This window comes from Chamaea fasciata, unplaced genomic scaffold, assembly GCF_029207755.1.
Source record: "Chamaea fasciata isolate MVZ Bird 193981 ecotype frontalis unplaced genomic scaffold, bChaFas1.0.hap1 SCAF_21, whole genome shotgun sequence".
In the NCBI taxonomy this organism is placed as follows: domain Eukaryota; kingdom Metazoa; phylum Chordata; class Aves; order Passeriformes; family Sylviidae; genus Chamaea; species Chamaea fasciata.
In genome coordinates, this window is record NW_027094106.1 from 9664624 (window position 1) to 9678377 (window position 13754).

Below are 13754 nucleotides of genomic sequence, written 5' to 3' on the forward strand. Positions count from 1 at the left end.
ATTTTGGGTCCACCTTGGGTGCAGCCCTGGCCAGGCTCCTGTCCTGCCCAAGGTGTGCCCTAAAGGCCTTTTAATAAATCTCTACTCTAATCTCCGGCTCTGTCCAGTCTCTGTCCCAGCTCAGCCTTCCCAAGGCATCACCACGAGGGACTTGTCACCCACCCTGCCACACCAGGGTCACCCGGAGCTGCCCAGGGCCGTGGAAGGCTCTGGCTCCATCCCCAGCCCCAGGGAAGCCCCGGGACACTCACGGTTATGGTTCCTTTCTCCTGCATCCTGCCGGGGGTGTCGTGCAGGTCAGCGAACTGTATGGCCACCTGCTGATACATGGGCGCCAGGAACTCCTCCCTCTCCTTCAGCTTGGCCTCCAGCTCCTTCCTGTCAGCCGGGCTCAGCTCGGGGCTGCCTGAAAGCACACAAAGCTCAGACCCTGGGGGAAGCTCGGCAAGGCAGCTCCAGGCAGTCCAGAGCCTGCAAAAGCCGAAGGACAAACCCCGGAGCATCAGCCCCCAGCAGTGCCCAGCAGATCTCTGTGGTCCAGGCCGGATTTTGTGCCACAGAGACTCAGGCGAGAGCTCTGAGGGTGTCTTCACCATGGAAACTCCGCTCCATTTAAATGCCAACGATCTAAGCCATCAATTAAGTGACATTTACGGGACTTACTCCAAAAAGAGAATAATGTCCCAACACTGCTGTTCATTTAGCAGCAAACACAGAGCATGGCACACCACCTTCACCACTGCGAGTCCTCCTCGAGGCTGCTGCCTGCCCACTCCAGGGGCTCTGCAATCACAGCAGCAAGCCAGAGCCACCCCAAGCCAACAAAGCCAGCTTCAGCCACTGGGCAGAAGCTTTACAGAAACCCCAAGAGGGACCAGCTTCACCCAGCGCAGAATCCAAAGCTGGAATTCACTGTCACTGGGCTCACGGAGGGTGATCAGACAAATTCATGCAAGGAAATCCCAGCACAGGCTCCTGAGCGTGAAGATCAGGTATTAATCTGTTCTCAGGAAGCCTCTAAACCACAGCTGGAAGCTGAGCCAGCATCCTGGGGGCAGCATCCCATCCTGCAGGACGCTGCTGCTCTTTCCATGGCTCATTCCCGCAGACACGATAACCCGAGGCTGCCGGTCCACAGGGAAGAGCTCCCCAGTGGCCTGAGCACTCCAGTGCCTGCTCACACATCCCACATCCGTGTTTTTCCAAGGCACAGCCCCTCCAGAACAAAGATCCTTCCCAGGGCAGGAATGTTTCTTGCTGTGCCTACCAATATAAACGCCACCTAACCCTTCAGATGCGAGTAAAGAAGGTTTTAATTAAGAGAAGCTTCCCCTTACAACCTTCAGAATAAAAAATTATCTATATTTCTCCACGTTGAACTCCCGGGCTCCCCGGTTTTAATGGCAGCACAAGCACTTAAGGCAGCCCCGCTGGTGAATTCCGGCCCCTGCCACCGAGTCCACCCAGCCAGGCCCAGTAATGATTTAGGTGAGATTAACAAATATGTCAATGTCTATTTTCTGCTTAATTTAAAAGCAGCGTCTATAAAGATTTTTGACTTCTGAACCCTGTTCTCCTGGAAGAAAGAAGGTAACAATGAGGAGGGGGGATAAAGAGTGATTATCCCATCATCGATCGTTTGTCAGGAGCATTTCTTATTCACTGGACTATTGTAAAAAGCTAAGCTCTCGATCAATCCCGTAAGCCCCCTGTACAATTAAATATCTTGGAATGGTTTTCTTTCTTTCCTAGTCAGATCTTGAGGCCTCAGGGTTTTTTGTTTTTTTTTTTTCAGAAAGCCCGGGCTTTATTTATTTATTTCTCACGGAAAAAAAAAAAAAATTGAAAAAAAAGAAGTCTCCTTTCACAAATCTTACCCTGGCAAGGAGAGGGGAGTTAAAATATGGGATTCCTTTGCTCTTAGAGGTACTTGACAGTTAATGAAACTGTTAAAGTTTAAATCATAGGAACATTATAGACCTCCAGGTATGGATTGGCTGCTGATCAATAGGGAAACAAAAGGAGCAGCGCTCTGAGACAGCCCCACTCGTGTGAGCAGAGAGCCTGGCACACAGCTGGGGCAGCACCAGGAACACGTGGGACCTTCCCAGCCTGGCAGGGAGCACAGGGCACCCTCCAAGGCAGCTCCAAAGTGCCACTGAATGTCACCTTTCTCTTGGCCTGCAGCCCCACTGTGGCTCCAGAGAGTGCCAGGATGGGAAGGGGCTGCAAAACCTCTCAATTCTGTTCCCAGCACCTCCAGAGCCCACCCAGGACAGGAAACACCCCAACACCTCTTGGTTCGACACTCTTTTCTCCGTTTTAATCAGTAGCAAAACTGCCTTAACCAAGTCGAAAAGATGCCCTGGGAAAGCTTGGGGGTCCCACCCCGTTTCCACACCTGCAACAGGAGCCTCACACCTGAATCTCACCTTCTCTTCTCCTGCCTTGGGCAAAACAGTTGCCAGACATACATTTTTTCCCTCCTGTGAGGGTGGGCAGGCCCTGGCACAGGTTCCAGAGATGCTGTGGCTGCCCCTGGATCCCTGGAAGTGTCCAAGGCCAGGTCTGGGGGGCGCTTGGAGCAACCTGGGATAATGGAAGGTGTCCTTGAGGAGCTTTAGGGTTCCTCCTAATCCCAACCACCCTGGGATTCCATGAAATTCAGCAAAGGCAGCAGAAATGCCAAAGGTGTCCAGGCTGCCCAGGCAACTCCCCCCAGCCCAGCTGGAGGGAGCTGCTCCAGAGGGGAGAGGGAAGGTCACAGGGAGGCACTCACGTCCCTGGAGAGACAGGCATTTTTGGATTGTCTCTTGTTTCTTTAAATGAGACGGGCTGTAATTGCTTCACTAAATATTCAGCAGGATTTATGTCAGAAAGGTGCAGCATGAACAGCCAGTGAAGGTCACACACGCTCGTGGCACAGGCTGCAAATATCCTCGCGCAGAATCCCTGTGATTCCCACCCTGGCCCTTCCCACTCTTTGCTCCTGAGGTTCTCATTTCCCAGCAGGTGAAGTGTGGCCAATAATTCCAAAAACTTCCTACCTCCAGCCCTCCTGGGAGGATATCCCAGGTGCCAAGAGCCAGGGAGGAGCTGAGGGAAAGCAGGATTTGCTCTCGGAGCCTTTGCGATTGTGAATTAACACCAATTTAAATGCAGCAGCATCCGCACAAGGAAGCAGCTACTGAAACCAGCGTCACCCACAAAACAAAGTTACAAGCTGTGTTTATCCAACAGCCCCTGAGAGATGGGATCAAAAGAGCAGTGATTTCCCCCAGGTTCTCCTGAAAAACTGGCAGTGGGGGGTCAGATCTGGTCCTGCACCCCAAAGGGTTTATTTTCAGAGAGGAACTGCTGTGCTGAAGTGGAGCTGAGTGATGAATATTTGAGTGTTCACTCGTTATTTGGAAATTTAAAGACAATTTTGGACGCTCTTTAGCCAAGTAAGGTGTGAACCAAGGCCCAGCAGCACAGAGTGACTGCCCTAGGAAATGAAACAAATGAAATCAATAAAACGAGAGGTGCACTCCAGCACACAGGAACACCTCACAGCGAGGAGGACATGCCACTGTCACAACACACACCAGGTGATGAGTGGCTGCTGCCTCTTCCCTGCAAGGAACGTGGAAATGCAACAGCCAGCCTTGCTGTCCCTGGAGCCATCCTGCCATTCCTTCCCCTCGTATCCCACCCCATTCCTGACCCATTTCCCTGCACTTCTGACACAAGGCACAGGATCTGTACGACGAGGCTTATTCTTTCACTCCACCCCTACGTGGTTTAGCGTAATTGTAATGAATAAATAAAATTGAATCGCTGCATTTCAAACTCTGGCCCAAGGCCTGTGGGCTGCACTGCTCCTACCCAGAAATCTGGGATTTCTGGGTGATCCCTGCTCACCCATTCCAGGTGGGAATGTGCTCTGGGGCAGGATAAGGGCCACCCCTCTCTCTCCCCCTGCCCTCTGCTGGAACAGCCCAACTCTTGAGTGACACTTTAATAAACCACGGGGGCTAATCAACATTTCAGCCAATGGTGCTGGAGAATTGATAATGAACAGATTTATGTCAAATGATTCAATATCTGCCAGCCTCCCCTGCTCTCCCACTCCCCAGCTGCCAAGTCCAACCCCGGCGTGGGCTCGTGGGAGAGCATCTCCCCGGTGCCTCTCCCCAGAGCTCCGGGGAGGGATGACAGCCACTCAGGGGTTAAAGAGAGGCAGTGAACCCCCAGCTAATGAGTAAGAATTCAGCAGGCAGTGTAAGATAAATGGAGCTTTCTCTGCTTCTGCTGGAGTCAGCATGAACTGCGGCCCTGCGGCTTGTTTGTGGCAAATGGAGTGCGCGAAATATCAAAGGGCAGTGATCCAGAAGAAGACCGACTTTGACAAATTTTAAATTGGCCAGAAAGAAAACCGGGAAGGGGGAAAAAAAAAAAAAATAAAAATTATGCAATTCAGTGTGTCCTGCAATCTTGGTTTTTCCTGCTCTGGTACTGGAATCAGTGCCAAAACAACAGCAATGATCACCCGACGCTGGGAGCAATTACGATCCATCTCAGGGAGATGCTTATCAGCGACTGGAGCTTTTAGAGCTCTGCCTATGTACAGTTGTAAGTGACTTGCTCTTGTGTTGCAGTCATTTTAATTAAAGTGTATGGAGTTTGCTGGGAGTAATTACCCTGTAGAGGAAGAGGGGGGATAAAACCCTGACCAGGCTCCTGCCTCCTCGCACGGCGCCGGGGTTTTGGGGCTGTTGGCAGGAAACTCTATCCCACCTTCCCCCTTGTGGTTTTTTTTCCAGCGTCCCACAGGATTCAAGGGCGTCCTGCACCCCCAGGGGTGAGTGAAGGTGATGCTCTGCTCCCCTCCCTCCAGGATTTCCACACCCCAGCCTTTGTGCACAGCATTCCTGGTGGCTCCAATGCCGGGGATGGATCCATCCCCAGGCCACGGGCTCTGCCTGCAGCAGGGCTTGGTTTGCTGCTGGCACAGCCAGGGCAGTGTGGGGAGGGGAAGGGAAACACCTCCAGCAGCAGCAGCAGCAGCGCTGCAGGGCCATTCATCTGAGCTGAGCGCTCAGCACATTCCCCTCCCTGAGCACACATCTGATTTCCCCTTCCCTGGAGATTCCTGCTCCCCCTGTCTGACAGACACCCACGCGAGGGGCAGCTGGGGGTCCTGCCTGCCTGAGGAACTCCACTGAACACCTCCAGAGAGTTGTTTTGGGACTCTGAGCTGGGTCCCCGTGATCTGGGGTGGTCACTGGCCCTCTGCTCCTCAAGGGACACTGCCAAGCCTGACAGAGGCCAAAAGTGACGCTTTCTGAAAATAACCTCCTTGCTACAACTGCAGACTGTAAAACTGGAGTTTAAGTCACAGAGTAATGGAATGGTTTGAGTTGAAAAGGACTTCAAAGATCATTTCATTCCGCTCCCTGCCATGGGCAGGGACACCTTCCACTATCCCAGGGCATCCCCTCACCCTTCACCCGTTATTATTCTCTTCCTGAGGCGTATCAGGAGGGTTGTTTTGTATACAAATTGTTGCCCTGCCATAAATTTAAAAAAAAAAAACCAAACAACAAAAAAACTGCAGCAATAGCCAGGATTTATCAGTCATTTGCAGAACACTTTTCCTCCTGAAGGATCCCGAAAGGCTTTATAAATTCAAGCCATACCCACACGGCACGCTTCTCCCTCCACTGAAATGTAGTCAATTCTGGAGGTAAAAGGAGGCTCTGTAAGATTATGCTCTTACAGTAAGAGCCAGTAAAGAACTATTTAAAGAGCCTATTCCCCCGAGAGAGAACACATCTGATATTAAGTGCATTTTGCTGAACACTCTGTATTTTGGGATGTTGAGTGTGCAGCAGGCACCGGGATCCCTCGGAGTGGTGATAACACAACCCCGGCCGTGCCAGCACCGAGCTCTGCACAGCCCCCCTGGTTACAGAGACATGGACAACGTTCCTCATTCCCTTGAAACTGAAGAGCACGCCGACATCATCACTGCAAGCTACCCCAGACACTCAGAGACAGTCCTGCAGCCCAAAATGTCTTTGGTCAAACCCTTCCTTACGTGAAACGACGCCCGCTCAAGGTTCGGCCCACAAACCTTTAGTGAGCCAAGGTGGAAATCAGACGCAGGCACGTGCAGTGAGGGTCTGTTGTGAGACCCAGTCAATAAAATATGATAGGAAAGAGAAATCAGCTCAAAAAGCCACATATTACACACCCTGGGTGTGCTGAACGCCCATGAGTATCACCTCACCTGGACACACATGCAGTGCTCTCATCTGGTTTTCTTCCCAAGTCAGACAACAGCAAATAAAGATGGAAATGACCCCGATCCAAGGCCCCAGTGGCCCTCAGAGGGGTGCCCCAGGTGCCAGTGGCCCCTGGGAGGGTGTCCCACGTACCGAGGCGCTCGGCCAGGCTGATGTACACCGGGTCCACCCTGCGCATCGTCTTCACCAGGTCCTTCCTGCGGAACCGGATCTCCACCGTGCCCTCGGGCTCCAGGATCCCTCCCCTGCAAAAGGAAAAGGAAGAGGCACTTCGTGCACCTGGCTTGCAGGTCACCAGACCCCAAACCGGTTCAAGAACGGTTCAAGGTTAGCTGGAAAGCGTGTGAGAAGAGAACGGGGAGGGAGACAAAACGAAGGGAGAATTTTTAGCTCCGGTTTATCCGGGCAGACAAGGCTCCCCCCACGGAAACAAACTGCCCCAGGCCGCCGGGAGCAGCCCAGGCAGCCCCAGCTGGGGACTGCAGGCAGGCAGAGGGGTGTGTACCTGCTCTCTCTGTCAGCATACATCTCCATGTGGCGGGGGTTGATGGTGGGGTCGATGACCACCCAGGAGCCGCCGCGCAGCTCGCCCTGCGGCGGGACGTAGATCAGCACGGGCTGCCGGTACTCCCGCAGCCCGTCCACGATGTAGGCACCAAACTTGAGAATCTGGTCGTACATGTCTGGGGAAGGACACGGAGCTGGTCAGACGGGGCTGGGACAAGGACACGGGGCTGGGACAAGGACACGGGGCTGGGACAAGGACACGGGGCTGGGACAAGGACACAGAGCTGGTCAGACGGGGCTGGGACAAGGACACGGGGCTGGGACAAGGACACGGAGCTGGGACAAGGACACAGAGCTGGTCAGACGGGGCTGGGACAAGGACACACAGCTGGGACAAGGACACGGAGCTGGGACAAGGACACAGAGCTGGTCAGACGGGGCTGGGACAAGGACATGGAGCTGGGACAAGGACACGGAGCTGGGACAAGGACACGGAGCTGGTCAGACGGGGCTGGGACAAGGACATGGAGCTGGGACAAGGACACAGAGCTGGGACAAGGACACAGAGCTGGGACAAGGACACGGAGCTGGTCAGACGGGGCTGGGGACAAGGACACGGAGCTGGGACAAGGACACGGAGCTGGGACAAGGACACGGAGCTGGTCAGACGGGGCTGGGGACAAGGACACACAGCCTGGAGTCACAGCTCATCAGTGCCCCAACCTTGGACACTTCCAGGGCTGGGGCATCCTCAGGTTCCCAGAGAAGCCAGCACCTTCATAGGGAGGATCTTCTTCCTGAAATCCCGTCTCAATCTACCCTCCTCCAGGTTAAGGCCACTCCCCCTGTCCTACCACGCCACACCCTTGGGAAAAGTCCCTCTCCAGCCTGCAGGATGCTGCCACACCAGTCCAGCCATGGGACCTCCTCTCTGGAAATCCACTCTGGAGGCTTCCCACGAAACCACATCTATGCCAGGGCTGCACGTCCTCAGTTCACACCAGCTGCTCTCCACCAGGTGCCCTGGGGACGATCCATCCCTGACCTCCCAGCCCAGAAGCATTCCCACAGTTTGGGAACTCAGGCTGGGTACGTCTGTACTGCCCAATTTCAGACTTACTACCCTGGACCTCTCCCACAACTCATGTAATGGGAATAAAATGCACCTAAGGGCAGCAGAGCTTTTCCACATCTTCATAAAAAACGTGTGTGGGGAGGGATGGGGAACAGCACTCCGCTCTTCCTCCATTAGAATTTGTTTAAGGCATTTTGCTCGAAATTAATAAGAACAACTCCACAGTGTAAAGACAGTACCTTGAAAATACCAGCCCCAAAGGTGATTTAAATAAAAGGGAGGAAGAGAAGGCAGAAGAATTTCTCCGAGATGATATAGTTTCTAATGGATACAGTTTGTAATGGAAACGGGCACTCTTGAATACATATATATTTTTTGTTACATATAATTATATCTAGCAGTATTAAATCAAAATACAAGAAATGAAAAACAGTTATTAGGCTCATCTTAGCCCACCTCTCTGTTCACACAGGACCGTTTCTTCCACAGTGCTTTTGAAAGCTCCCATTCAGAAGCCCCAAACAATAAATCCACTCCTTCTTTAGGGGCATTTCCACGGCCAGACAGATGAGATTCCCCTCGGAGCTCAGCCAAACTTCCCCTCCCTCCCCATTAATTTCATGTCACCTCCCCTTGTCCCACCCTACACAATGTCTGCCCTCCTTCAGGCTCACCACAAACAGCAGCAGGATTCTCAGTGGGGTTTGTCTTTAAGCACCACAGGTACCCATCCCTCCTCCCTCTTCCAGCCCCCTCCATCACTGGGGGTTTTTTTTGCTTGGACCCTCCCAGTTTTTCTCTATTTTTTTTTCCTGGCCATTAAAATACCAGTGCAGAGAAACTAAAGGAGCTGCATTTATTTACCTCCCAGCTGCTGCAACAGGAACGGTCTGAAAACACTGAGACACTTTTATTCATCTAAAACCCTTCTACCCCTCGAGAAAAGCCTCATTTCTGGGGAAGAGGGAGACTCCAGCCAAGGTCCCCTTTGTCATTTAACCCTCATTTCAGTGTTAAGCATTAACATGAACATAATGAAGCAATTAACTCTTTGGGAGACACACACTCCTTTGTATTTTAAATGTATACGCACAAACAAATATATAAAAATATATATTAGTACCAGAGGCACTGATAGGATCTCTCCATTTCATTTCCAAGGCCATTGCCCAAACACCCAAGAAAAGGAATTTAATGTTATTTAAGAGGTATCAAATGCTGACAAGAGGAAGAACAATTTATTCCCTCTAATTGGGAATAAACCTAAATCCCAGCAGAGACAGTGAGGACTGAGAACCAAACAAAACTCCAACCTTTCCCTTTGTCCTGAGCAAAGGAAGAGACTCAAAAGGGGTGACAAATTTATTACTAATTATACAATTATTTTATTATGTAGTGCTAGTAATAAACCACTTGAAGTACTTTCAGCTAATTCTAGTGTTAAGAAAATAATTGCTTGATTCAAATTATTTTAACTGAATTAATTCTTTACTAGACATTTTTTACTAGTGCTACATAATAAAATAATTGTGTAATTAGCAATACATTTTTCACTCCTGCCACGGGTATATATTTTACTCAGGTGAAGTGCAGAGAAGAGCAGCACTAATTGTTTGAACAGGGCAGAGGGAGGAGGAGCAGAGAAATTGGGGGAGCTCGGTGCCTTCTCACAGCTCCAAACCTCCCTCAGGTTTCCCAGGAAAGGGTTTGATTTCCCAGGTGCCAGCAGGTGGGTCGGGGAAGCATTTCTGTGCCCGTGGATCTTTTGGGATCAGCTTTCCAGGAGGATGAGCCTCGTCCCCCCATGGTCCTGCAATGCAGCCCTGCAGTGCCCTGGAATGTCCCAGCAGCCTTGGCATCCTGATTAAACAACTGATCAAACCCCAGTATTGGTTATTAAATCAAAGCAAGTGCTGGCTTCCTTTGCACACTCAAGGCCAGTGGAGCTGCTGCTGCTCCTGGGGCTGGAGACACCCTTGGTGCTCCCAGATCTGCTGAGGAGCATCCTCCTCCCTGACTGCCACCACCCAAGGGTCCCCACGGTGCTCCAGGCCAAAATCCCTGTTATTCAGTTAAACCTCAGCCTCATCTGAGCAGCCTGGCCTGCTGAGAGGTGTCCCTGTCCATGGCAAGGGGTTGGAATCAGGAGATCTTCAGGTCCTTCCCAATCCAAACCAGGCAGGGGTTCCACGAGCAGCCACCCGCAAGGCAGAGATGTCCCCAGGAGAGCAGAGCTGGGTCTGCAGGAGGGTGGGCACAGAGCTCCGTCCCCTTCTCTGCTGTCCCACCCCACAGGGACCCCACACAGCCTGCTGGAGGTGTCCCCATCTCCCTGTGTGTAAATCCTGTCCCCTTCTCTGCTGTCCCACCCCACAGGGACCCCACACAGCCCGCTGGAGGCGTCCCCATCTCCCTGTGTGTAAATCCTGTCCCCTTCTCTGCTGTCCCACCCCACAGGGACCCCACACAGCCCGCTGGAGGCGTCCCCATCTCCCTGTGTGTAAATCCTGTCCCCGTCTCTGCTGTCCCACCCCACAGGGACCCCACACAGCCTGCTGGAGGCGTCCCCATCTCCCTGTGTGTAAATCCTGTCCCTTTCTCTGCTGTCCCACCCCACAGGGACCCCACACAGCCCGCTGGAGGCATCCCCATCTCCCTGTGTGTAAATCCTGGCTCTCAGAGCCCTCCCTGCCCTTCTGGAGAGCTGGACCAGATCCCACCAGCCTGGCTGGAACATCAGATGGCACATGAAGACAACCCAGCCCAAGGCACCCCATCAACCCATCCCACACAACCCCTGGAGCCCAGCCACCCCCAGCTCCAAACTTCTTCACTCCACTCAATTATTTCTTTTTTTTAATTGCTATTTATAATCCGTCCCGGGCAAAAAGGGAGAAGGAAAGCACGAGAGCAGAGGGATTTGCATGTGCTCAAACCCTCCCTGCCGAGCCCAGGACCCTGGTGCTAATTTCCAGGGAATTTCACGCTCGGATGTCTCCCCGTCGTGGGTCACCGCCGGTTCGCCCAAATAAACCCCAGCCAAATGGCTCCTCCACTGGAATATTCCAGCCAGTTTTTCATAATTTAATTTCACATTATGCTCAGGAGCCTTCTGGCCACGGAGAGAGCTCGTTGGGGGAACCACCAGCACCACCAGCACCACGAGCTGCCTTTATTCGGGGCGTTATTTATTTATTTTACAGCAGGACTTGGACCTCCCAGGCCGACTAGGAAAGAGGGGGTTTAATTTTTTTTTCCCCCTCTTTTTTTTTTTTTTTTTTTTTGCCTTCCTTCCTCCCCCTTCCCTAATGTCAATTTTCAGCATAGCAAGAGCTGTCTCTAATCTTTTCCTACTCATTACACACAATTTTGGAGTCATTTTACCCACAGTGCAGTCGGCTCCTGGCAGTGTGTTTGTGTGCACTGAGGGGTGGCATAATTGTTTATTTTCCCTCCCCGCATAATCCCCAGCCAGCGCTGAAACCAAAACTGCAAACAACTCCCCGAGGGACACCCAGAGTGTCAGGAGACACCAGCAGCAAGCAGGAGGCTGGAAAATGCAAGGAGCAAACTGCAATGGCTCTGTCCTTCCCTCCTCCTCCTCCTCCTCCTGCCAGCTGGAATAACTCAGGATATGCAAGATAAATATTAACATCCTCCTGGCTGCCTTGTTCCACCCAGCTCCAAAGCTAAAACTCTGTTTCTGAGGAACCCAGCAAGGCCAGATCTGACATTTTAAGGTAAAAATGATATTTAAGGACTAAATAAGGTAAATAAACAAGATAAAATTACATCAACTCCTTCCCAGTGAGTTAGTTGTGTGGCTGGGAAAGCAACTCGGTGCAGGGAGAGCAGGGGCAGCACAGGGAGCAGAATCCACCCCCCAAAGGCAAGGGGTGTTTTCCGGAGGGATGAATTTTGCCCTCTTTTGCCACCTCTCCCACCCTGGCGTCTCTCAAAGGCTTTGCCCTGTGCCCAGCTGAGGAGCCAGCAGAGCCCAGCAGCCTCCGAGAACTCCCAGCACCTCAGTGCCCCTGGAACTTCCCTCACACAGCAGAGAGCCCCTGACCTCATCTTTCACTTCAGATTTCACAGCACCAATCCCACGCCCTTGGCACTTCACAACATTTCAAGCAGCGCCCCGTGGTGCCCCGAGCAGCCAAGACTGAGCCAAAAGCACCCCCAGGAGAGCTCCAAAGCGCTGCTCACCTTTCATTCCCCCGGAGAAGCCTCTCCAGTTTGCAAAGACCATCAGGGGCAGCCCTTCCCTGTTGAAGTCCTTGATGGCCTGGGCTGTTTTGAAGGCAGAGTCAGGGAACCACACCTGCCCAGCCTGCTGGATTATCTGGTGGGAAGAAAAAGTCCACTGTCGGGCCTTGAAGCACGTTAATGTAAGAGTGAGAACAAAGAAAAAATCCTCAGGAGCTGTGATGTGGGATAAACAACGGGGAACGTGGCGAGATGCGTGGGATCTGCCTGGCCACGGGAAAATTGGGGCAATCCTTTTGCCACCAACTTCAGCGGCAGCATTCCCATTAATTCAGCCAAGAAAACAGAGAGTATGGACAGCCTGACACACTGTGATGCTGTAAGGAGGGGAAGGAGGAGAGAAAGACAAGGACACGGAGAGGAGAAAGCCCTGGAGAGACGGGGCAGGGCCAGGGCTGTGAAATCAGGCAGGGGGAGAGCAAAATGTCAGAGCAGGAAAGCCATGGAACACCCCAGTCACAGCAAGAGGGCAGGGAGGTGACTTTTCGGGCCCCAACCCCTGAGTGCAGAGGGAAGCAGGAGCGCTGCAGGAATGGTCACACAGCGGTGCAGGCACTGCTCCAGCAGCTGCCAGGCACTGCCAGCTCTCCAGGAATGGGGACAGGAAGGAATCCCACGTGCACAAGGGCTCCTTGCACAGGGACAGAGGACAAACAGGGCCGGGAGCACACACAGCCCACCCACCTTGGCCTCCGAGTCCAGGTTTGCGGGATCAGCGGGAATGCTGAGCTCCACCGACCTCGTTTCCACGGCAACCACTCCTACAGGTATTCCTCCCAGCCTGCAAACAGGTGAGACACACCAAATTCCCACTCCTGCTCTTACACAGCCAAACACCCAGCAGAGACACGCAACAGGAGCAGCGTGCTGGCCTTCTGGGGCACGAGGCTGCAGAGCCCCAGAGAGGTCACAGCTCCCAAAGCAAAATCTATTCCAAAAACGAGCACATTCCCCATCTAAAAAACTAAACAGGATCAACCAAAACCCGGATTTTGAACGGTAAATCAATGTATCCACCACCCTGCACCTGCCACCACCCAGATTTTGGTACTGATGGTCTCGACCGTGAAAAACCAGAGAATCCCAGAACGGGCTGGGAGGGACTTCAAACATTTCCTGTGTTTTGCCCAGCTCTGCAGCTGCAGGGTGAGTGCCCGGCGGGCAGGGTGCAGGGCCCGAGGGATGGGCAGGAGCGCAGGCACCAGGGAGGATTCCCAGCTCTGCCTCCCAGGGGATCCACACACAAAAGCCATCACACTGCCAGGACAGTCCCAGCAGAGCCCTCTCTCCCTCCTCAGCCACCCCAAGCTGATGACACACGAACAGGCAGGGAAGAGACAGGGCCCATGTGCACTGAGGGGCTGGAAATATTCCCATTGCCCATGATTGAGGGTCTGCTGGAACCCCGTAATTGCAGAAGCCGTCTTAAATCGGTAACTTATAACTTCTATATTAGGGCCCATGTGACCTAATAAAGAACATCTTTATCCAAGTATTACAGTTATTTATTGAACTTGAAAACAGCTCAAAATAACTTCTGTTTTCCATAATACTTCATATAAATTTTATCAGGCTAGCACATGAAGATGCTACATCTTGTTTTATAGTGTGTC

At 52.4% G+C, this 13754-nt stretch overlaps 1 protein-coding gene across 6 annotated transcripts in view; it reads right to left on the minus strand.

Moving 5' to 3' along the window:
* The window catches only part of ACACA (acetyl-CoA carboxylase alpha), a 99688-nt gene that overhangs the window by 4697 nt on the left and 81237 nt on the right, over positions 1-13754 (minus strand). For all 6 annotated transcript variants that reach the window (XM_066201960.1, XM_066201961.1, XM_066201958.1 and 3 more), the window contains 5 exons: positions 12826-12922; positions 12082-12217; positions 6796-6973; positions 6423-6535; positions 252-406 (listed from right to left, as the gene is read on the minus strand). In XM_066201960.1, coding sequence (XP_066058057.1) covers positions 252-406; positions 6423-6535; positions 6796-6973; positions 12082-12217; positions 12826-12922 — 679 coding nt within the window. The remainder of the gene's footprint in view (positions 1-251; positions 407-6422; positions 6536-6795; positions 6974-12081; positions 12218-12825; positions 12923-13754) is intronic.